A 26,616-nucleotide genomic window follows, 5' to 3' on the forward strand; every position below is an offset into this window, starting at 1 on the left:
AACTTTATCTTGCTGTCTAATGCAATACCTATGCAAAAAACGATCAGAATGAGGCACATGGAATGTAAAACATAAATGGGGCAAGAGAAGGGAGAGACTAACTTTCTGTGGGAGTGGAAGCTGGCATAGGTGAAACTCTTGCCTTCGTACTCCCCAAAGAAACGAGAATCGCTCAGCTTGATGTGGTAGATCTCGTTGCCAGAGCACTTGCCATAGAGGCGGTGCCAGTCCTCCTGTGATGCCTGCCCTTCCCTGTGGGGAAAAGGGTAGAAATAGCTTGAGTCATCAAAGCCAACTCAGGTAAAAAAACAGACACAAACACAGAAGAGAGGCAAGGGACCTCATAGCAACCTTCATGTTTCTAAATCAGATGGATAACAATGACAATGAGTAATTCTTCATGGGATGCATCACCAGAGTAACTAGAGGCCAGGGCTAAAGCTGGGCTAAAAGCCACTTAAAAAAGAGATGTTAAAAAGCACAGGAAGTGGATGGTTAGAATAAACTAAACAGTGAGACAGTGAAAGTCACAAGTTTATCAAGGTTTTAAAGGCTACTTAATGGCATAGATAGCTCAGGAGATAGGACCCTTCAAGTGCACACTCTCTCTCTCTCTCTCTCTCTCTCTCTCTCTCTCTCATACTGTATAAAGAGATATTCACATCTGCTAGTTTGATGAAGTCAACAGTGAACAGTTCTTTGAAAGATGCACGGATACAGCAACTAAAGGCTGTAACATGAGATTAAGTGAGAAACTTTTCAGAGAAGCTACAAAGAAGTAATTTCATAGCATAAGAAAAATGTTTTGGGAGCAGCTGAGTGAGTGTGTTAGCAGTTTTGATGTGTGAGACTGGGTTATAGTGATGGGTGATTTGAATGCAAAGGTGAGTAATGTGGCAGTTGAGGGAATAATTGGTGTACATGGAGTGTTTAGTGTTATAAATGGAAATGGCAAAGAGCTTGTAGATTTGTGTGCTGAAAAAGTACTAGTGATTTGGAATACCTGGTTTAAAAAGAGATATACATAAATATATGTATGTAAGTATGGGGTAAACCATGGAAAGCTGTGTAGGTATGTATATTTGCGTGTGTGGACGTGTGTATGTACATGTGTATGGGGGGGGGGTTGGGCCATTTCTTTCGTCTGTTTCCTTGCGCTACCTCGCAAACGCGGGAGACAGCGACAAAGTATAAAAAAAAAAAAAAAAGTAGGAGACATGCCCAGAGAGTGTTATTGGATTACGTGTTAATTGATAGCAACGTGAAAGAGACTTTTGGACAGTAATGTGCTGAGTGGTGCAACTGGAAGGATGTCTAATCATTATCTTGTAGAGGCAAAGGTGAAGATTTGTAGAGGTCTTCAGAAAAGAAGAGAAAATGTTGGGGTGAAGAGAGTGGTGAGAGTAAGTAAGCTTGGGAAAGAGACTAGTGTGAGAGAGTACCAAGACAGAATGAGTGCAGAATGGAAAAACGTGAGAGCAAAAGGACGAAAGGGGAGTGGGGGAGAAATGGGATGTATTTAGGGAAGCAGTGGTGGCTCGCGCAAAAGATGCTTGTGGCATGAGAAGCGTGGGAGGTGGGCAGATTAGAAAGGGTAGCGAGTGGTGGGATGAAGGAGTAAAATCATCAGTGAAATAGAAGACAGAGGAATTTGGACGATTTTTGCAGGGAAATAGTGCAAATGACTGGGAGATGTATAAAAGAAAGAGGCGAGAGGTCAAGAGAAAGGTGCAAGAGGTGAGAAAGAGGGCAAATGAGAGTTGGGATGAGAGTATCATCAAATTTCAGGGAGAATAAAAATATGTTTTGGTAGGAGGTAAATAAAGTGCGTAAGACAAGAGAACAAATGGGAACATCGGTGAAGGGGGCTACTGGGGAGGTAATAACAAGTAGTGGTGATGTGAGGAGGAGATGGAGTGAGTATTTTGAAGGTTTGTCGAATGTGTTAGATGATGGAATGGCAGACATAGGGTGTTTTGGTCAAGGTGGTGTGCGAAGTGAAAGGATCAGGGAGAATGGTTTGGTAAACAGAGAAGAGATAATGAAAGCTTTGTGGAATATGAAAGCCGGCAAGGCGGTGGGTTTGGTTGGTAGTGCAGTGGAATTCATCAAAAAAGGGGGCGACTGTGTTTATGACTGGTTGGTGAGGATATTCAGTGTATGTACGGCTTATGGTGAAGTACCTGAGGATTGGCGGAACGCATGAATAGTGCCATTGTACAAAGGCAAAGGTGAGAAATTATATGGGAGGGTATCAATTAAGAGGGTGAAGGCATGTGCAGAGTATCAGATTGGGGAAGTGTAGTGTGGTTTCAGAAGTGGTAGAGGATGTGTGGATCAGGCGTTTCCTTTGAAAAATGTATGTGAGAAATAATTAGAAATACTAATGGATATGTATGTTGCATTTATGGATCTGGAGAAGGCATATGGTAGAGTTGATAGAGATGCCCTGTGGAAGGTATTAAGCGTATACGGTGTGGGAGGCAAGTTGCTAGAAGCAGTGAAAAGTTTTTATTAAGGATGTAAGGCATGTGTACGAGTAAGAAGAGATGAAAGTGAGTGGTTCCCAATGAATGTCAGTTTGCAGCAGGGATGCGTGATGTCTCCATGGTTGTTTAATTTGTTTATGGATGGGGTTGTTAGGGAGGTGAATGCAAGAGTTTTGGGGAGGGGCAAGTATGCAGTCTGTTGTGGATGAGAGGGCTTGGGAAGTGCTTCAGTTGTTCGCTGATGATACAGCGCTGGTGGCTGATTTGGGTGAGAAAGTACAGAAGCTGGTGACTGAGTTTGGTAAAGTGTGCGAAAGAGGAAAGCTGAGAGTAGATGTGAATAAGAGCAAGGTTATTAGGTACAGTAGGGTTGAGGGACAAGTCAACTGGGAGGTAACTTTGAATGGAGGAAAACTGGAGGAAGTGAAGTGTTTTAGATATCTGGAATTGGATTTGGCAGCGGATGGAACCATGGAAGCAGAATTGAGTCACAGCGTGGGGGAGGGGCGAAAGTTCTGGGAGTGTTAAAAATGTGTGGAAGGTGAGAACATTATCTCGGAAAGCACAAATGGGTATGTTTGAGGGAATAGTGGTTCCAACAATGTTATATGGTTGCGAGGCGTGGGCTATAGATAGAGTTGTGCAGAGGAGGGTGGATGTGTTGGAAATGAGATGTTTGAGGACTACGTGGTGTGAGGTGGCTTGATCGGGTACCTAATTAAAGGGTAAGAGAGATGTGTGGTAATAAAAAGTGTGTGGTTGGGAGAGCAATAGAGGGTGTATTGAAATTTTTTGGTCACAGAAAAATGAGCGAGGAAAGATTGACAAAGAGGATATATGTGTCAGAGGTGGAGGGAACGAGAAGTGGGGACCAAATTGAAGGTGGAAGGATGGAGTGAAAAAGATTTTGAGCGATGGGGACCTGAACATGCAGGAGAGTGAAAGGCGTACAGGGAATAGAGTGAATTGGAATGATGTGGTATACCGGGGTCGACGTGCTGTCAAAGGATTGAAGCGTCTGGGGTAAACTATGGATGTGGGACCTGGATGTGGAAAGGGAGCTGTAGTTTCGGTGCATTATACATGACAGCTAGAGACTGAGTGTGAATGAATGTGGCCTTTGTTATCTTTTCTTAACACTACCTCGCGCCCGTGCGGGGGGAGGGGCGTGTCATTTCATGTGTGGCGGGGAGGCGACGGGAATGAATAAAGGCAGCAAGTATGAATTATGCACATATATATATATATATATATATATATATATATATATATATATATATATATAAAATATATATATATATATATATATATATATATATATATATATATATATATATATATATATATATATATATATATATGTCTGTGTATGTATATGTAAGTATACGTTGAAATGTAGAGGTATGTCTATGAGCGTGTGTGGACGTGTATGTATATACATGTGTGTAGGTTGGGTCATTCTTTCGTCTGTTTCCTTGTACTAGCCCGCTAACGCAGGAGACAACGACAAAGTATATTATATAGATAAGAAGAGTGGATGAATAGAACAGACAGAATGATGAATTTGTGAACGGAGATACAATGCAGAAGTTAAAAATGTTGTATAGTAAAGAAAGTTCAAGAGATGTGGCCCTATAAGCTTAGAACTTCCCTTCCGTACAGTACACGCCTAAGTCCAAAGGAATGCTGCTGAGCAGTGATCATTAAAATGAAAATTTCATATGATATGTGAACAGCTAAGGTAACATAAGCTATCGAAGTTAAATCACCTCCCACACCATTATGTAAAGGCAGACTATAACTCACTGGCCACGGGATGTGTGCAACAGTAGTGTAACCAAGGTGGATATGCCAGGGCTCATACAGTTGTTGGCCAACAAGGCATACTTGAATTCATCTTCACACACCACATGCTCGGCAAACTTCACATGCAGCTTGTTCTCTGGCCGGAACACCTGCACATACTGAGGTACATTGGGAGCAAAATCTTTCACAGCCCACGACCGTAGATAGTATGCTCATCCTATGGAAGAAATTGAGAATTAGCCAAGGGTGGAATCCTCTGTTACGGATATTCACATACTTACTGCCACATCAAAATAACCACAACGGTAATGTAGAAATCAAATCCAAATAAAACCACAGGAAACAGAGAGTAGAGATGCCAAAACTTGCGTCTGATGTCCTGTGAAACTATACGAAAATTTGGCATCCTTGTCTTTCTGTTTCCTGTTAGTTTATTTGGATTTACTGCCTTAGGCAATGGCACCTATCTGGTGCTGTCATTGTTACAATAATATGTTCATACTTCAAGCTAAACTGAAGCTGATTATTCTACCTCAACTGAAGTGAGGAAAAGGCAATTAGTATTTCCATTGTAACAGTATATCATCCGATGTGTTTAGCTGTGACATACGATTCTTTCCTTGTGCTACAATGAAAAACGTGTGTGGGGGAGATCAGACAACATATATATGAAGCCTAATGAAGAAAATCATCATTAATAAGCTGTTCATTAATCCTTCACAGCCAGTATCTAGAAGCGGATGGGAGGATCTGTCACTTGGGTGTGCAGTTGTGAGGAGACTGTCACATACAGAACACATCATCAGCACAGAACACAGCATCAGCACAGAACACAGCATCAACACAGGACACAGTATCAGCACAGAACACAGCATCAGCATAGAACACATCATCAGCACAGAACACAGCATTAGCACAGAACACAGCATCAGCACAGAACACATCATCAGCACAGAACACAGCATCAGCACAGGACACAGCATCAACACAGGACACAGCATCAACACAGGACACAGCATCAGCACAGGACACAGCATCAGCACAGAACACAGCATCAGCACAGAACACATCATCAGCACAGAACACAGCATCAGCACAGAACACATCATCAGCACAGAACACATCATCAGCACAGAACACATCAGCACAGGACACAGCATCAGCACAGAACACAGCATCAGCACAGAACACAGCATCAGCACAGAACACAGCATCAGCACAGGACACAGCATCAGCACAGAACACAGCATCAGCACAGAACACATCATCAGCACAGAACACATCAGCACAGGACACAGCATCAGCACAGAACACAGCATCAGCACAGGACACAGCATCAGCACAGGACACAGTATCAGCACAGAACACAGCATCAGCACAGAACACAGCATCAGCACAGAACACAGCATCAGCACAGAACACATCATCAGCACAGAACACAGCATCAGCACAGAACACAGCATCAGCACAGAACACAGCATCAGCACAGAACACATCATCAGCACAGAACACAGCATTAGCACAGGACACAGCATCAGCACAGAACACATCATCAGCACAGGACACAGCATCAGCACAGGACACAGCATCAGCACAGAACACATCATCAGCACAGGACACAGCATCAGCACAGGACACAGCATCAGCACAGGACACAGCTTCAGCACAGGACACAGCATCAGCACAGAACACAGCATCAGCACAGAACACAGCATCAGCACAGGACACAGCATCAGCACAGAACACAGCATCAGCACAGGACACAGAATCAGCACAGAACACAGCATCAGCACAGGACACAGCATCAGCACAGGACACAGCATCAGCACAGGACACAGCATCAGCACAGAACACAGCATCAGCACAGGACACAGCATCAGCACAGGACACAGCATCAGCACAGAACACAGCATCAGCACAGAACACAGCATCAGCACAGGACACAGCATCAGCACAACATGTGTATGTATGTTGTTGAATTTAATGACTACCTTTTGCTAAATATCATTAAGGCCGAGTCTACACCATAAATATATTTTTTTCTGGTTTATCGACTGAAATAAGAGAGATTAAGCTATTTGTCCATTCGAGTCACTCAATGCACATTGCATTGTTTTCCTATGACAAAAAGCAAGAAAAGGAACTCGTGCAATTAGTTTAATCTCAGCCTTTCCCATTCCATTTTTCATAACTTGAACTTTGGGATATGAAAAGCTCTTGCTATATGAGCAAAGTCCTACAGCCCATGAGAGATATCAATAAACTTAAGTCTTGAAAGGGTGACAATGTTATCCTAAATGAAACTGGAGAACAATTTAAGAAAATCCCATGAGCTTCACCTTAAAAACCTTACTAAACATATTTAAAGGCAGACCTCTTACTTCCTCCTTACTTTCGAGACCCTCGCATTAATACCATCTGGTCCACGACTCTGGTTTACTTTTAATCATTAGGTTTATTTTAAAGTATCAAATTTATTCTCTATATCGCATAGCTTCCTGCGTTCGTCCTTCCAGTAAATTTCCTCTGAAACCAGAATGTTTGTATTTTCCTCAAGCTTAAATACTTATATAAAGTGATTGTTTAAAACTTCACATATTTCAATCTCAGAATGGAATTTGATAGGTCCAATTTTCTCTCTAACCTTTGTTCTGTACATTTGCAAAAAATCTTTTGATGTTTTTAGCTTCGTTAGCTATCTTAATTTTGTAAGTTTTTTTTAGTCTTCCTAATCTCTGATTTTATCATTAGCTTCATTTGCATTAGCTGATCAGTAAACTGTTTTCCTCCCCTGTTTTACCATACCTTCTTCTGCCCTGTAAGATGTTTTATTGTATTATTTAGCCATTTTGGGTCATTGCTGTTGGTCCTATATTGCCTATATGGTATATTCAATTCCTGTCCCTTTTTTATTGTTACCTGGGACCTTTTTAAGGTTGATGGTCTCCCTTGCCTCACCCACACTAGACCTGACACAATTGGAAAGCTGATGCGAATCACCTGGCTGACCTTCACTACTTGCTCCATCTGAACTCAGCCCACCTTCATTTACTCCCACCCAATCAACACACGCAAGGTGTCTAGGCAGCCCCACAAAGCTGGCCTTACGAAAGCAGGGAACGAACATTTCATTCTCCTTCCTATTCATATCCTTTATTATTTTCAATCTTATTTTCTTGTGGTCGCCATTATCATCTTCATCTATAAGGTTGTTTGAAATTGTTAGTATCAAATCTAAAATGTAATCACCCTATGGTTCCCTCGGAAATCACCAGTGTTAGAAAATCTTGGACTGTCTCCATAAATTCCTCTGAATCAACATCTCCCTCATTAACTTCCTAGTTGATTGTACTGAAGTTAAAGTCACATCCAACACATACATTTTGATCACAAGCCTTCCTAATTTTGTCCCATAACAATTTCACCCTCAGACTACCTAATCTGGAGGGGAGGTCTGTATAATGTTCATAATAATGACCTTTCACTGTTTTCGTCTATATGAACCCAAAATCGATTCTTTTTTTTTTTTAATATCACTCGTGTAACAGCTTTTAATATCATCCCAGATAAAAAGTGCTACCCCACCTCCTATCCGTCCAATCCCTTTCATCAAAATTCATCCATGTTCCAGTTAAACATACAATATCAATAGAGTCTGTGCTAACTATTGCCCTCAAATGATCCCTCTTCTTTCTCAAACTCCTACAGTATGTATAGTTTACATTAAGGTCCTTTATGATTACCTCCCTCTCTATTCTTGAATTTCTTGTCACTCCCTTTAATAGTCTTTTCTTTGAATTTATGCCCCCTGACCCTCATTCCTTGACCTAAACAATCTAAAGAAAAAAAAAGGACACCCCTGACACCTCCCTCTCCAAACAACAAGCAAACTGAACGACTCCCATGCTAGACAAATGTACCCCATCCCTAACATACATAGAACTCCTGTCATAGAAGTTCCACTGGTCCAGGAAGGAGACGCCTCTCTCCCCGCCATATGACGCTAACCTCATGTTGACACCAACTGCTCTCCAGCCACTCCCCATATTCACAAATTCTTCATCTGTATCCTTAAGCTTTGTTTCACGCAGGGCCACAATATGTTCCCAGGTACCTTCCCTAAAACACACCACGTATCTCACCCTTCTTTTCATCTTTGTTCCAGCGACACACACACTCATACAGACCGAGCCTTCAAGAGAGTGTGCACTCATCACTTGGCTTCATCTTCTGTTCTGTCCTTTACAAATTAATACAGGATGGAGGGGGAGGGTCTAGCCCACTGTTCCTACCCCTCAAGTTATCTACAACATATGTAGAGAATACTAGAGTAGAATTCTTTCTCTCCTACCTCTAGCATATATATATATATATATATATATATATATATATATATATATATATATATATATATATATATATATATATGTTGGAAAGGCGTCCTAGCTCCGTCTCTTCGATGTATATCAACAGACTGTTATATTTCTCTCTTGTGTCTCTCCCTGATGATGTGATTATTACACGAAAGTGCTCTTGGGAACTTTTCGTGTTTCACTTTCACCGTGGACTCATAGGAATATATATATATATATATATATATATATATATATATATATATATATATATATATATATATATATATATAATGTGCGAGTGTGTGTGTGTGTTTGAGGTAGAAGAGGAAGAATACTTCACATGTATTCCCTGCGTGTCGCAGACGGCAACTTAAGAGGGTGGGAGTCGGGGGCTGGAAATCCTCCCCTTCTGCTTTAGTTTTCTAAAAAGAAGGAACAGAGAAAGGAGCCAACTGATGTTTCCCTTATCAGGCTCAGTCATCTATTCTTGACGCTACCCCGCTAATGCGGGAAGTGACGAATATGAGTGGGGAAAAAAAATATACAAACCTATTTACTCATATTTGATCACCGTTTCCTGCGCTAGCCAAGTATCGCCGGGAAACACACGAAGACCCATCCACTCTCATATACAAATATACACATAGATGCATGTACATACACACACACACACACACACACACATATATATATATATATATATATATATATATATATATATATATATATAGATATATATATATATATATATATATATATATATATATATATATATATATATATATATATATATATATATACACATTCGTAAGTATACATATACTTACATGCAGCATTCACCACTGGAAAGAGAAAATAAAAACAGAGTACTTTCGTATGCAATAAACGAAAGTAGTTTTTATTCTTTTTTTCCAGTGGGGACTGTTGCATATATCTCTTCAAGGTGAAATGAAAGTTCTGCGTACACATATATACACATGCACATATTCATAATTGCTCGCCACTATCCATTCCGTCGCCACCACGCCCCACAGGAAACAGCATCGCCACCCCCTGCGTCAGCGAGGTAGCGCCAGGAAAACAGACAAAAAAAGACCACATTCGTTCACATTCATTCTCTAGCTGTCGTGTGTTATGCACCAAAACCAAATCCAAGAGGAATACTTATGAAAATGTTTTTATGTGCCTTGTTCTTTAAAGATAAAGGCTAAGTCTTCAAAGTTTCTGATCACACCTCGTATGTGCTAGGCTGTGCCTGAAAGAGGGTTCACTCACAGTGAGTCAGAAATCAAAGAACAGAAAATAATACAGTCTTGTTCTGGGGCAGCAATATATATATATATATATATATATATATATATATATATATATATATATATATATATATACATATATATATATTCTTTCTTTCATACTATTCGCCATTTCCCGCATTAGCGAGGTAGCGTTAAGAACAGAGGACTGGGCCTTTTAGGGAATATCCTCACCTGGCCCCCTTCTCTGTTCCTTCTTTTGGAAAAAAAAGAAGGATATATATATATATATATATATATATATATATATATATATATATATATATATATATATATATATATTATCCCTGGGGGTAGGGGAGAAAGAATACTTCCCACGTATTCCCTGCGTGTCGTAGAAGGCGACTAAAAGGGAAGGGAGCGGGGGGGGGGGGGGCTGGAAATCCTCCCCTTTTTTTTTTTTTTTTTTAATTTTCCAAAAGGAGGAACAGAGAAGGGGGCCAGGTGAGGATATTCCCTCAAAGGTCCAGTCCTCTGTTCTTAACGCAACCTCGCTAATGCGGGAGATGGCGAATAGTATGAAAGAAAAGATATATATATATATATATATATATATATATATATATATATATATATATATATATATATATATATATATATAACAAGTACTGTAAACAAGACGTCTATGTACTAGCCCAGATGTGGCAATGTTGTGGTAGTTTAGGTACTGGTACTGAGGCCAACTCACAGCTGCAGTTTTATCGGCGTAGTGTCTGGCAGCTAGGATGAAGCAAGCCTCGGCATCACTCATCCTAGCGCGCGTCAGGTCTGCGTCCTTGAGACACGACCCCTGGATGTATATCACACGCTGCGCCCACATCGGCACCTGAAGGATCATCTTCATCGTGGGGTCCAACTCCATCGGCGATAATAAAACAACGAAGTAATCCTGTCGGAGGAGAGGAAGGCAGTCACTTTCAATCCTTATTTTCACAAATGATGCAGATCTGATCGTGTGTGTGTGTGTGTGTGTGTGTGTGTGTGTGTCTATTTCTTTTTATTATTATACTTTGTCGCTGTCTCGCGCGTTAGCGGGGTAGCGCAAGGAAACAGACGAAAGAATGGCCCAACCCACCCACATACACATGTATATACATACACGTCCACACACGCACATATGCATACCTATACATTTCAACGTATACATATATACACACACATATACATATACACATATACATATATACACATACACATGATTCATACTTGCTGTCTTTATTGACTCTCTCCGTCACACATGAAATAACAACCCCCTCCCCCCACATGTGCGCAAAGGTAGCGCTAGGAAGAGACAACAAAGGCATAATTCATTCACACTCAGTCTCTAGCTGTCATGTATAATGCACCGAAACCACAGCTCCCTTTCCACATCCAGGCCACACAAAACTTTCCATGGTTTACCCCAGACGCTTCACATGCCCTGATTCAATCCACTGACAGCACGTCTACCCCGGTATATCACATCGTTCCAATTCACCCTATTCCTTGCACGCCTTTCACCCTCCTGCATGCGCAGGCCCCGATCACTCAAAATCTTTATCACTCCATCCTTCCACCTCCAATTCAGTCTCCAACTTCTTGTCCCCTCCACCTCTGACATATATATCCTCTTTGTCCATCTTTCCTCACTCATTCTTTCCTGTGACCAAACCATTTCAAAACACCCTCTTCTGCTCTGTCAACCACACACTTTTTATTACCACACATCTCTCTTACCCTTTCATTACTTACTCTATCAAACCATCTCACACCACATATTGTCCTCAAACATCTCATTTCCAACACATCCACCCCCCTCCGCACAACTCTATCTATAGCCCACGCCTCGCAACCATATAATATTGTTGGAACCAATATTCCTTCAAACATACCCATTTTTGCTTTCTGAGATAATGTTTTCGCCTTCCACACATTTTTCAACGCTCCCAGAATTCGCCCCCCTCCCCCATCCTGTGACTCACTTCCGCTTCCATGGTTCCATCCGCTGCCAAATCCACTCCCAGATATCTAAAACACTTTATTTCCTCCAGTTTTTCTCCATTCAAACTTACCTCCCAATTGACTTGTCCCTTAACCCTACTGCACCTAATAACCTTGCTCTTATTCACATTTACTCTAAGCTTTCTTCTTTCACACACTTTACCAAACTCAGTCACCAGCTTCTGCAGTTTCTCATCCGCATCAGCCACCAGCGGTGTATCATCAACGAACAACAACTAACTCACTTCCCAAGCTCTCTCATCCACAGGAGACTGCATACTTGCCCCTCTTTCCAAAACTCTTGCATTCACCTCCCTAACAACCCCATTCATAAACTAATTAAACAGCCACGGAGACATCACGCACCCCTTCCGCAAACAGACATTCACTGAGAACCAATCACTTTCCTCTCTTCCTACTCGTACAAATGCTTTACATACTCGATAAAAAAATTTTCTCTGCTTCTAGCAACTTGCCTCCCTCACCATATACTCTTGATACTTTCCACAGAGCATGTCTATCAACTCTATAATATGCCTTCTCCAGATCCATAAATGCTACATACAAATCCATTAGTTTTTCTAATTATTTCTCATACATTTTTCAAAGCAAACACCTGATCCACACATCCTCTACCACTTCTGAAACCACACCGTTCTTCCCCAATCTGATGCTCTGTACATGCCTTCACCCTCTCCATCAATACCCTCCCATATAATTTCCCAGGAATACTCAACAAACTTATACCTCTGTAATTTGAGCACTCACTTTTATCCCCTTTGCCTTTGTACAATGGTACTATGTATGCATTCCGCCAATCCTCAGGCACCTCACTATGAGTCACACATACATTAAATATCCTTACCAACTAATCAACAACACAGTCACCCCCTTTTTTTAAATAAATTCCACTGCAATACCATCCAAACCCGCCGCCTTGCCGGCTTTCATCTTCCGCAAAGCTTTCACTACCTCTTCTCTGTTTACCAAATCATTCTCCCTAACCCTCTCACTTCGCACACCACCTCGACCAAAACACCCTATATCTGCCACTATCATCTAACACATGTAACAAACCTTCAAAATACTCACTCCATCTCCTTCTCACATCACCACTACTTGTTATTACCTCCCTATTAGCCCCTTCATCGATGTTCCCATTTGTTCTCTTGTCTTACGCACTTGATTTACCTCCTTCCAAAACATCTTTTTCTTCTCCCTAAAATTTATTGATACTCTCTCACGCCAACTCTCATTTGCCCTCTTTTTCACCTCTTGCACCTTTCTCTTGACCTCCTGCCTCTTTCTTTTATATATCTCCCAGTCATTTGCACTATTTCCTTGCATATATATATATATATATATATATATATATATATATATATATATATATATATATATATATATATATATCCTTGCGGGATAGGGAAGAAAGAATACTTCCCAAGTATTCCCTGCGTGTCGTAGAAGGTGACTAAAAGGGGTGGGAGCAGGGGGCCTGGAAATTCTCCCCTCCTGCTTTTACTTTGCTAAAGAAGGAACAGAGATGGGGGCTAAGTGAGGATTTTTCTAACGGTCAGTCTTCTGTTCTCTGTTCTCCCGTACATTGTCTTAGTAATACTCAACAAACTTATGCCTCTGTAATTTGAACACAACTTTATCCTCTTTGTCTTTGTACAGTGGCATTATGCATGCATTCCGCCAATTCTTTAGCACTTCACCATGATTCATACGTACAATGAATATCCTTACCAGCCAATCAACAACACAGTCACCCCGTTCTTGATAAATTCTAATGCAATATCAAAACCCGCCGCCTTGCCGGACTGCATCTTCTGCAAAGCTTTCATTACCTCCTCTATCTTAACCAAACCATCCACCCTAACCCTCTCACCTCGCACACCTCCCCGACCAAAATATCCTACATTTGCCACTCTATCATCAAACACATTGAACAAACCTTCAAAATACTCACTCCATCTCCTCAGGTCTATGCAAGCCTACCTGACTGGCCTTCAAGTCTATACAAACCTACCTGATTGGCCCTCAAGTCTAAGCCAGCCCAGCTAACTGGCCTTCAGGTCTTTGCAAACCTACCTGGCTGGCCGTCAGGTCTATGCAAACCTACCTGACTGGCCTTCAGGTCTATGCAAGCCTCCCTAACTGGCCCTCAGGTCTATGCAAACCTACCCAACTGGCCCTCAGGTCTAAGCAGGCCAACTGACAGACCTGTATAATCCTTTCGCCCGACAGAAGCCTCCTACCCGCAGGTTTCTGAAGTTCTATTCAACTGACCTGGAGGTGTGGATGAGCATAGAACTCATTGAGAAAGTCCATGATGGTGTCAGCTTGCAGGTTGGTGGAGCAGACGACCACATGGCGCTCGCTCTGTGCCCGGTGCGCTGAGTAAGTCCCTCCCAGTTTCTTCCTCTCCATCCACGTGAAAGCCAGCTGCTCGAACTGCAATGTCAAAATTGTAAGGGTGAGAGGCAGGCAGGGTGATGTATGTAGTCGTAAACGAATTGGTTCCTGACATCATTAGGACGAGCTGACAAGACGAGACCTTCAACTATCTAAGTCTGGGTAGAGGAGGAAGACTGTAGATACACAAACATGACTGGGGGAAAAAAAAAAAGGTGTTTTAGGTCGTGATTGTAATGTGATCAATATCCACGAATAAGTTAACAAATGGTCTCGCATATTACTACAGTTTTGCACTTTACATACATATGCTCCTTGAAAATGGGGGGTAATGTGATAACTGCCTCCCTAAGGGACAATGATCAATAGTACTAACTTATTCAGTACATGGGAGGATAGATATTCTAACTAAAAATGTGAATATTCACAAGTGAATCCAGTGTCCCCCTTCAAACAATCACTCACCATCATATTCATTTTGGAGAGACACCAAACCAACTGTCTGTCACCACAGCCATAATAGACCTAGATATACCACAAGAATACCTCCGACCTGACCTGTCCACGTCAAGGTCAAAGGCCAGACTCACTACGCATACATCTTCAGCCTTATCTTCACTACAAGTCTGACACCACGGTCTGCTAAGATGAAGCTTATGGATTGGGTCCAAGGACCTCTTTTAACTACACCATGGGCCTCTGACCTTATATTCATGGGTCAGGTCGAAGGCCATTCTCTCTATACCCTCAACAACATTGGTACTTGATGTGAACTGCAAGGGGCATGACAAGTCTATCTTCACTACACCCTTAAAATCAATGGCTTTTCGCCCGCCCTATAAAGGTCAAGTTAAAGGCCATATTCACAAAAACCTCGACACCACTGGCTTTTGGTGAAGACACATTAGACCCGACACTTGTGGTTCCAGTCAAATCCACCCTCACTATACAGTATTTGTAAGGCGCTGACTGTTTAGGTAAAGGATAATGTAAACAAGTAAACATGACAGGTTTTCTCTTTCCACGCTGGGGGACGCAAGTAGACCATAAGCACACACTTAAACATCAGGTATTTATCTAGGAAAGCCTTGAAAAGGACGACGCCACGTTTTGATTAACTCCTCCTCAAGAGAAAATCGAAAAAAAAGATATAAATTGGTGACGTTTTTCATCAACTCTCGCCAACAATCAATGTTGTTTCCAGGGACGACACAACTAATCCCGAGCTGACCAAAATTAATCCCCGTGGATCGATGATCCCGAGGTGGCTGTAGCTCTCCTGCTGGAGGAGGAAGGGAGGTGGGTAGGAAAGGGTGAGGTACTGGAGGGGCATGGCTGAGGCACCAGTGCAGACGAGGGCGCTGCTGAGGACGTGGACAGCTGAGGGAGAGGCACAATGTTGGGGTACTGGAGGATCTGTGGACACGGCTGAGGCAGCGAAGCTTAAGATGGCACTGCTGAGGTACTGGAGGAGACGGGGTTGCCACTGCTGAGGTACTGGAGGAGACGGGGTTGCCACTGCTGAGGTACTGGAGGAGACTGGGTTGCCACTGCTGAGGTACTGGAGGAGACGGGGTTGCCACTGCTGAGGTACTGGAGGAGACTGGGTTGCCACTGCTGAGGTACTGGAGGAGACGGGGTTGCCACTGCTGAGGTACTGGAGGAGACTGGGTTGCCACTGCTGAGGTACTGGAGGAGACGGGGTTGCCACTGCTGAGGTACTGGAGGAGACTGGGTTGCCACTGCTGAGGTACTGGAGGAGACGGGGTTGCCACTGCTGAGGTACTGGAGGAGACTGGGTTGCCACTGCTGAGGTACTGGAGGAGACGGGGTTGCCACTGCTGAGGTACTGGAGGAGACGGGGTTGCCACTGCTGAGGTACTGGAGGAGACGGGGTTGCCACTGCTGAGGTACTGGAGGAGACGGGGTTGCCACTGCTGAGGTACTGGAGGAGACGGGGTTGCCACTGCTGAGGTACTGGAGGAGACTGGGTTGCCACTGCTGAGGTACTGGAGGAGACGGGGTTGCCACTGCTGAGGTACTGGAGGAGACTGGGTTGCCACTGCTGAGGTACTGGAGGAGACGGGGTTGCCACTGCTGAGGTACTGGAGGAGACGGGGTTGCCACTGCTGAGGTACTGGAGGAGACGGGGTTGCCACTGCTGAGGTACTGGAGGAGACGGGGTTGCCACTGCTGAGGTACTGGAGGAGACTGGGTTGCCACTGCTGAGGTACTGGAGGAGACGGGGTTGCCACTGCTGAGGTACTGGAGGAGACTGGGTTGCCACTGCTGAGGTACTGGAGGAGACGGGGTTGCCACTGCTGAGGTACTGGAGGAGACGGGGTTGCCACTGCTGAGGTACTGGAGGAGACGGGGTTGCCACTGCTGAGGTACTGGAGGAGACTGGGTTGCCACTGCTGAGGTACTGGAGGAGACGGGGTTGCCACTGCTGAGGTGCTGGAGGATATGAGATGCCACTGCTGAGGTGCTGGAGGAGACGGGGTTGCCACTGCTGAGGTACTGGAGGAGACGGGGTTGCCACTGCTGAGGTACTGGAGGAGACGGGGTTGCCACTGCTGAGGTACTGGAGGAGACGGGGTTGCCACTGCTGAGGTACTGGAGGAGACGGGGTTGCCACTGCTGAGGTGCTGGAGGATATGAGGTGCCACTGCTGAGGTGCTGGAGGATATGAGATGCCACTGCTGAGGTACTGGAGGAGACGGGGTTGCCACTGCTGAGGTACTGGAGGAGACGGGGTTGCCACTGCTGAGGTACTGGAGGAGACGGGGTTGCCACTGCTGAGGTACTGGAGGAGACTGGGTTGCCACTGCTGAGGTACTGGAGGATACGGGGTTGCCACTGCTGAGGTACCAGGGGAGATTGTGGCATTAATGAGGAACTGGGGGAACTGAATGCCACTGCTGAGGTACTGTATGACCTGAGGGGACCACTAGTGAGGTACTAGTGGTGCAATGAAGGAGCTAGGTGCACTACTAAGGTAACCAGAGGAGCTAGGAGCGATGCTGAGGTACTGAAGGAGCTGAGGACGCCACTGAGGAACTGAAGGAAGCTCAAAGAGGAACCCTGAGGTACCTGGGAAGGCGCTGAAGGGGTACCAGTAAGGTACCAGGGGAGCTGAGGAATACATCTGGCTCTGGCCAGAGAAGCTAAGGGTACGAGAGCTGAGAGAGAGGCACTGCTGAGATAACGGAAGAGTGGCGGAGGCGCTACTGAGGAACCCAGTAAGCTGAGGAGTGACACGACTGAGGGACCGGAGTCATCGCTGAGGTAGCAAAGGGGGAGAAGGGGGGGGGGTGTCTGCTGGTCCCAGTGGGCAACTACCAACACCAAAGACCGGTAACTACTGGTTACTACCACGATCAATGACTGGTAACTACCACCATCAACGACTGGTAACTACCACCATTAACGACTGGTAACTACCACCATCAACGACTGGTAACCACCACCATTAACGACTGGTAACTACCACCATCAACGACTGGTAACTACCACCATCAACGACTGGTAACTACCACCATCAACGACTGGTAACTACCGCCATCAACGACTGGTAACTACAACCATTAACGACTGGTAACTACCACCATCAACGACTGGTAACTACCACCATCAACGACCGGTAACTACCACCATCAACGACCGGTAACTACCACCATCAACGACCGGTAACTACCACCATCAACGACCGGTAACTACCACCATCAACGACTGGTAACTACCACCATCAACGACTGGTAACTACCACCATCAACGACTGGTAACTACCACCATCAACGACTGGTAACTACCACCATCAACGACTGGTAACTACCACCATCAACGACTGGTAACTACCACCATTAACGACTGGTAACTACCACCATCAACGACTGGTAACTACCACCATCAACGACTGGTAACTACCACCATCAACGACTGGTAACTACCACCATCAACGACTGGTAACTACCACCATCAACGACTGGTAACTACCACCATCAACGACTGGTAACTACCACCATCAACGACTGGTAACTACCACCATCAACGACTGGTAACTACCACCATCAACGACTGGTAACTACCACCATCAACGACTGGTAACTACCACCATCAACGACTGGTAACTACCACCATCAACGACCGGTAACTACCACCATCAACGACTGGTAACTACCACCATCAACGACTGGTAACTACCATCATCAACGACTGGTAACTACCACCATCAACGACTGGTAACTACCACCATCAACGACCGGTAACTACCACCATCAACGACTGGTAACTACCACCATCAACGACTGGTAACTACCACCATCAACGACTGGTAACTACCACCATCAACGACTGGTAACTACCACCATCAACGACTGGTAACTACCACCATCAACGACTGGTAACTACCACCATCAACGACTGGTAACTACCACCATCAACGACTGGTAACTACCATCATCAACGACTGGTAACTACCACCATCGACGACTGGTAACTACCACCATCGACGACTGGTAACTACCACCATCAACGACAGGTAACTACCACCATCAACGACAGGTAACTACCACCATCAACGACAGGTAACTACCACCATCAACGACCGGTAACTACCACCATCAACGACCGGTAACTACCACCATCAACGACCGGTAACTACCACCATCAACGACTGGTAACTACCACCATCAACGACTGGTAACTACCATCATTAACGACTGGTAACTACCACCATCAACGACAGGTAACTACCACCATCAACGACCGGTAACTACCACCATCAACGACTGGTAACTACCACCATCAACGACCGGTAACTACCGCCATCAACGACTGGTAACTACCACCATCAACGACCGGTAACTACCACCATCAACGACCGGTAACTACCACCATCAACGACTGGTAACTACCGCCATCAACGACTGGTAACTACCACCATCAACGACCGGTAACTACCACCATCAACGACCGGTAACTACCACCATCAACGACTGGTAACTACCACCAGGGTTAACACCCCTGACAGTCATACCATCCCCCAGGGTTAACGAGGTCCAACGCCCCCATACTTCCGCCTGAGTGTGTCTCCGGTCACGGGGCGTTGGTAAGGTCTCATACTCTCCTGGAGCACCAGCAGGAACATCAAGGAATCTCGGTACAGACTCCTTCCTCCTGCAGCCAATGGATCTTGACACTGCCCTCCTGCAGAACAGACGTGTGGAACCTTAACAGCGCCCCCTTCCTCCTGTACTACAACCATGGGACCGTAGCAGAACCTCTTTTCATCCTGCAGCAGCACCACGAGATCCGAGAAAACTCCTCTCCTGCAGCAGCACCACGAGATCCGAGAAAACTCCTCTCCTACAGCAGCACCACGAGACCAGACAAAAACTCCTCTCCTGCAGCAGTACCACGAGATCCGAAAAAACTCTTCTCCTGTAGCAGCACCACGAGACCAGACAGAAACTCCTCTCCTACAGCAGCACCACGAGACCAGACAAAAACTCCTCTCCTGCAGCAGCACCACGAGATCCGAAAAAACTCCTCTCCTGCAGCAGTACCACGAGATCCGAGAAAACTCCTCTCCTGCAGCAGCACCACGAGATCCGAAAAAACTCCTCTCCTGCAGTAGTACCACGAGATCCGAGAAAACTCCTCTCCTACAGCAGCACCGCGAGACCAGACAAACTCCTCTCCTACAGCAGCACCACGAGACCAGACAGAAAACTCAATCCTCATGCAACAGCATCACAGGATTCCTGTTTTCTCTCATCTCAGGTCATGTATCTCAAAAGAATTTAGACAATAACATTCCCCAAAAAACGAATAGAAAAAAAGAAATGGAACAGATGTGCAAACTTGCATTGTGATTCCAACTTCTGTAAAGGTGAAAATCTTATATACCAATTGTGGACTTTTTCCCCGTAGCTGTTTACAGAAATCATTGAAAAGTAAACAAAAAAATAAAAGGAAAACGGGGTGGCTTTTACGCCGATATAGACAATAAAAAAAAAGAGTATATATATTTCAAACTGTCTGAACTACAACCCAGCTCATGTATATCAAGGCAATTATGATAATCATATTAATCATTTCAAACCCTGATTCTCTCATTTCTTTTCCAAGGACGATGTGTCCCCTACTGGAGCGTTACAGGACAGACTTAAGAAAAGATTGAAAAGAAAACGGAGGTTGCTCATCCTGGTCTACCCAAAAAAAAAATAAAAGAAAAAAATAGAAAAGAAAAAAAGAGAACCGGACGTTAATTAGCCAAACAAACTAGGCGGTGTTGACACTCTCTCTCTCTCTCTCTCTCTCTCTCTCTCTCTCTCTCTCTCTCTCTCTCTCTCACACACACACACAAGCCCGCCCCTGTGGTCAGCTGAAACAGCTACTAAAGGCGTGGTTGATTAATCACTTCTGGTCTGAGATGATTAATGATTAATTCTTTTTTCCAATTAATGATTTAATCAATCCAAATGGTCAAAAATAAAAATGCTTATGAAATGTGCTTAAAACAAATGGCAACAAAAAAAATAGTGCAGAAAATATAACGAACAAAATAAGTGAACATTAAAAAACAAAAATTCTGAAATATTTAACAAAATAATTTTTTGATGTCTGCTTCTTTTTGTGAAAAAAAATTATAAAATATCTAAATACATCCGTTAGAAAAGAAAAGAAAAACTACGATATATTATTTACTTTTCCCCCAATTACAATTCTTAATCATTCTCTTCCATACGATCTGAGAGAACAATTAATCAATGATCATATTACTCAATCTAATCAATATTCTCATTACCATTATCACTGGGACCTCCAGTCCTGGACTCCTACAGTCCTGGACTCCTACGGTCCTGGACTCCTACGGTCCTGGACTCCTACGGTCCTGGACTCCTACGGTCCTGGACTCCTCCGGTCCTGGACTCCTCCGGTCCTGGACTTCTACGGTCCTGGACTCCTCCAGTCCTAGACTCTTCCAGTCCTGGACTCCTCCAGTCCTGGACTCCTCCAGTCCTGGACTCCTCCAAGGTACATAAACACCTTCAGTAACGAGTGTGTCAGGTCGAACCAGGGCGTGGATGGCCCTACGAAGCCCTTCCTTTCTCCTGCCCCCAGCAGGAGGAAGGTGCCCTTCCATCATGTCATGTGCACTGCGACAGCTTTAACCCCCCGGGGCGGAGGCGTTACATTGTCCCCTCACACTGTTTGGTAAATGGAGCTTCATTAATTCTACGAATGACATTTGAATGTTGTTTTTAATTGTTTACTGTCAAACGAGGTTTTTCGAAAACGCGACGATATTATCTGGTCCCCGAAATATATGTCAAAATCAATCTTATGCACCAACTCTTATTATATATGTATATGTATATATATCTTTCTCTTTCATACTATTCCCCATTTCCCGCATTAGCGAGGTAGCGTTAAGAACAGTGGACTGGGCCTTTGAGGGAATATCCTCACCTGGCCCTCTTCTCTGTTCCTTCTTTTGGAAAATTAAAAAAAAAACAAGAGGGGAGGATTTCAAGCCCACCCCCCCCTCCCTCCCCTTTTAGTCGCCTTCTACGACACGCAGGGAATACGTGGGAAGTATTCTTTCTCCCCTATCCCCAGGAATATATATATATATATATATATATATATATATATATATATATATATATATATATATATATATATATATTTTTTTTTTTTTTTTTTTTTTGCTTTGTCGCTGTCTCCCGCGTTTGCGAGGTAGCGCAACGAAACAGACGAAAGAAATGGCCCAACCCACCCCCATACACATGTATATACATACGTCCACACACGCAAATATACATACCTACACAGCTTTCCATGGTTTACCCCAGACGCTTCACATGCCCTGATTCAATCCACTGACAGCACGTCAACCCCGGTATACCACATCGCTCCAATTCACTCTATTCCTTGCCCTCCTTTCACCCTCCTGCATGTTCAGGCCCCGATCACACAAAATCTTTTTCACTCCATCTTTCCACCTCCAATTTGGTCTCCCTCTTCTCCTCGTTCCCTCCACCTCCGACACATATATCCTCTTGGTCAATCTTTCCTCACTCATTCTCTCCATGTGCCCGAACCATTTCAAAACACCCTCTTCTGCTCTCTCAACCACGCTCTTTTTATTTCCACACATCTCTCTTACCCTTACGTTACTTTCTCGATCAAACCACCTCACACCACACATTGTCCTCAAACATCTCATTTCCAGCACATCCATCCTCCTGCGCACAACTCTATCCATAGCCCACGCCTCGCAACCATACAACAAGGGGGTGACTGTATTGTTGACTGGTTGGTAAGGTTATTTAATGTATGTATGACTCATGGTGAGGTGCCTGAGGATTGGCGGAATGCGTGCATAGTGCCATTGTACAAAGGCAAAGGGGATAAGAGTGAGTGCTCAAATTACAGAGGTATAAGTTTGTTGAGTATTCCTGGTAAATTATATGGGAGGATATTGATTGAGAGGGTGAAGGCGTGTACAGAGCATCAGATTGGGGAAGAGCAGTGTGGTTTCAGAAGTGGTAGAGGATGTGTGGATCAGGTGTTTGCTTTGAAGAATGTATGTGAGAAATACTTAGAAAAGCAAATGGATTTGTATGTAGCATTTATGGATCTGGAGAAGGCATATGATAGAGTTGATAGAGATGCTCTGTGGAAGGTATTAAGAATATATGGTGTGGGAGGCAAGTTGTTAGAAGCAGTGAAAAGTTTTTATCGAGGATGTAAGGCATGTGTACGTGTAGGAAGAGAGGAAAGTGATTGGTTCTCAGTGAATGTAGGTTTGCGGCAGGGGTGTGTGATGTCTCCATGGTTGTTTAATTTGTTTATGGATGGGGTTGTTAGGGAGGTGAATGCAAGAGTTTTGGAAAGAGGGGCAAGTATGAAGTCTGTTGGGGATGAGAGAGCTTGGGAAGTGAGTCAGTTGTTGTTCGCTGATGATACAGCGCTGGTGGCTGATTCATGTGAGAAACTGCAGAAGCTGGTGACTGAGTTTGGTAAAGTGTGTGAAAGAAGAAAGTTAAGAGTAAATGTGAATAAGAGCAAGGTTATTAGGTACAGTAGGGTTGAGGGTCAAGTCAATTGGGAGGTGAGTTTGAATGGAGAAAAACTGGAGGAAGTGAAGTGTTTTAGATATCTGAGAGTGGATCTGGCAGCGGATGGAACCATGGAAGCGGAAGTGGATCATAGGGTGGGGGAGGGGGCGAAAATTCTGGGAGCCTTGAAGAATGTGTGGAAGTCGAGAACATTATCTCGGAAAGCAAAAATGGGTATATATATATATATATATATATATATATATATATATATATATATATATATATATATATATATATATATATATATTGGTATTACTTTACTATCATTTCCATGGAGGCTAATGTGCCTGAGGGAGTGGTGGCTGTTGGGGAAGGAGACTTCTGCTTTACCATCCTGTCTCCATCTCGTGACATATTAGGAAGAGCTTTCTCCCTCACTTGCCCCGTCTCCACCCACTGTGGTGCGCTGGGTAGGAGGCCCTTCCACTCACCTCCTCCCCCTCCAGCAGAAGACCTACTCATCGACAATCAGGTCCTCCGTGACCTGGCTTTCCCACGTACCTTCTGTAGCCCAGGTCTCCTTTGTACCATGAGTCGATTCTACCATAGTGGGCGTCGATACCATGTGTTCGACCTCTACTTTAATCGACACCCCGCCACAGTGAGAGGCCCCCTGGCCTGGTAGCCCCATCGGTTCTCCTCGTGGGCGCGGAAGGACGCCCCTACGAACCAGGGGAACGCCCGCTGGGTATGTCCTCGCTCCCCTCCGCCTCCGACCACCAGTTAAACCAATCCATTATTCTTTTTTCTCTGACAGTCTTTTAATCAAAAAGTTCCATTTATCAAAGCAAATTAGAAAGTAAAAGATAAAGTAGTGATAGTCCTTGGTAGGCTTGCCAGCCTGTGTGTGTGAGGGCCATGTCTCCCCCGGGTCTAGACGCCCCTGGGTTAAAGCCAAGTCGAGGTAAAAGCTGTTAGCTGGCTTGGCCCCGTCATAGCTGTGGTGTTTTACCCCCAGCTTACGTTGGTCCCCATGTGTCGACCAACCATACGAAGGATGAACAGCTGGGCGAGTTGTGTGCCGACGTCAACCCCGCTCCGTGGATGGAACCCAAGTCAGTAAGTTAGTGGTCATCAACACTAACCACCCCACCACAGAGGCACAGTACAATATGCATTTTCACGAAAAAAAAAGGAAAACGAGGGTAATTCTCTTCTTCACTTTCGTTGGTCTGCCTTCACTTTCGTGGGTCTGCCTTCACTTTCGTGGGTCTGCCTTCGCCTTCCTGGGTCTGCCTTCACTTTCGTGGGTCTGCCTTCGCCTTCGTGGGTCTGCCTTCACTTTCGTGGGTCTGCCTTCACATTCGTAGGTCTGCCTTCACCTTCGTGGGTCTGCCTTCACCTTCGTGGGTCTGCCTTCACCTTCGTGGGCCTGCCTTCACCTTCGTGGGCCTGCCTTCACATTCGTGGGTCTGCCTTCACCTTCGTGGGTCTGCCTTCACTTTCGTGGGTCGTTAGCGGCAGAGCATCGTGTTAGGCTCGAAGCTAACTCTCATCTCCGAGTTTGCCTGTCTTAATGATTACGGTCTCAATGATTACAGTCTCAATGATTACAGTCTTAATGATTACAGTCTTAATGATTACAGTCTTAATGATTATGGTCTAATGATTATAATCTTGATTATAGTCTTAATGATTACAGTCTTAATGATTATGGTCTAATGATTATAATCTTGATTATAGTCTTAATGATTACAGTCTTAATGATTATGGTCTAATGATTATAATCTTGATTATAGTCTTAATGATTACAGTCTTAATGATTATGGTCTAATGATTATAATCTTGATTATAGTCTTAATGATTACAGTCTTAAGGATTACAGTCTTAATGATTACAGTCATATTGATCTCAGTCTCAGTGGCTGACCGTCTTGCTGATACCATTCTCTTCTGCTCCCCAAGGCAGGCAAGCGCCCCCCACTCCCCAATGTTCAACATTTTTTCTTTTTTTTTTTTTTATACTATTCGCTATTTCCCGCGATAGCGAGGTAGCGTTAAGAACAGTGGACTGGGCCTTTGAGGGAATATCCTCACCTGGCCCTCTTCTCTGTTCCCTCTTTTGGAAAATTAAAAAAAAAAAAAAAAAAAAAAACGAGAGGGGAGGATTTCCAGCCTCCCGCTCCCTTCCCTTTTAGTCGCCTTCTACGACACGCAGGGAATACGTGGGAAGTATTCTTTCTCCCCTATCCCCAGGGAAATATATGTTCAACATATATTTCACAATTCCCATGAAACTCTCTCTCTCTCTCTCTCTCTCTCTCTCTCTCTCTCTCTCTCTCTCTCTCTCTCTCTCTCTCTCTCTGTGACGATGCGGCAAACTTAATTACAGAGAGAGAGAGAGAGAGAGAGAGAGAGAGAGAGAGAGAGAGAGAGAGAGAGAGAGAGAGAGAGATCGTGAAGGTCAAATAGATTCCTAACTCTCGAGCCGTGATGGTCAAATTGATTCCGAACTCCCGAGCCGTGAGGGTCAAATTGATCCCTAACTCCTGAGCCGTGAGGGTCAAATAGATCCCTAACTCCTGAGCCGTGAGGGTCAAACTGATCCCTAACTCCTGAGCCGTGAGGGTCAAACTGATCCCTAACTCCCAAGACGTGACGGTCAAACTGATCCCTAACTCCTGAGCCGTGAGGGTCAAATAGATCCCTAACTCCTGAGCCGTGAGGGTCAAACTGATCCCTAACTCCTGAGCCGTGAGGATCAAACTGATCCCTAACTCCTGAGGCGTGAAGGTCAAATAGATCCCTAACTCCCGAGCAACTCCTGAGCCGTGAGGGTCAAACTGATCCCTAACTCCTGAGGGTTAAACTGATCCCTAACTCCCGAGCCGTGAGGATCAAACTGATCCCTAACTCCTGAGCTGTAAGGGTCAAACTGATCCCTAACTCCTGAGCTGTGAGGGTCAAATTGATCCCTAACTCCTGAGCCGTGAAGATCAAACTGATCCATAACTCCTGAGGATCAAATTGATCCCTAACTCCCATGACGTGAGGATCAAATTGATCCCTAACTCCTGAGCCGTGAGGGTCAAACTGATCCCTAACTCCTGAGCCGTGAGGATCAAACTGATCCCTAACTCCTGAGCCGTGAAGGTCAAATAGATCCCTAACTCCCGAGC

The 26,616-nt window shown here is 44.4% G+C and overlaps 1 protein-coding gene across 1 annotated transcript in view; it reads right to left on the bottom strand.

Annotated features, from left to right (window-relative positions):
* The window catches only part of SLO2 (slowpoke 2), a 1,142,188-nt gene that overhangs the window by 544,314 nt on the left and 571,258 nt on the right, over positions 1 to 26,616 (bottom strand). The window contains 5 exon segments of the mRNA XM_071691568.1: positions 103 to 252; positions 4,296 to 4,500; positions 4,503 to 4,512; positions 10,652 to 10,852; positions 14,239 to 14,403. Coding sequence (XP_071547669.1) covers positions 103 to 252; positions 4,296 to 4,500; positions 4,503 to 4,512; positions 10,652 to 10,852; positions 14,239 to 14,403 — 731 coding nt within the window.

Source organism: Panulirus ornatus, chromosome 50, assembly GCF_036320965.1.
Source record: "Panulirus ornatus isolate Po-2019 chromosome 50, ASM3632096v1, whole genome shotgun sequence".
Taxonomy (NCBI): Eukaryota; Metazoa; Arthropoda; class Malacostraca; order Decapoda; family Palinuridae; genus Panulirus; species Panulirus ornatus.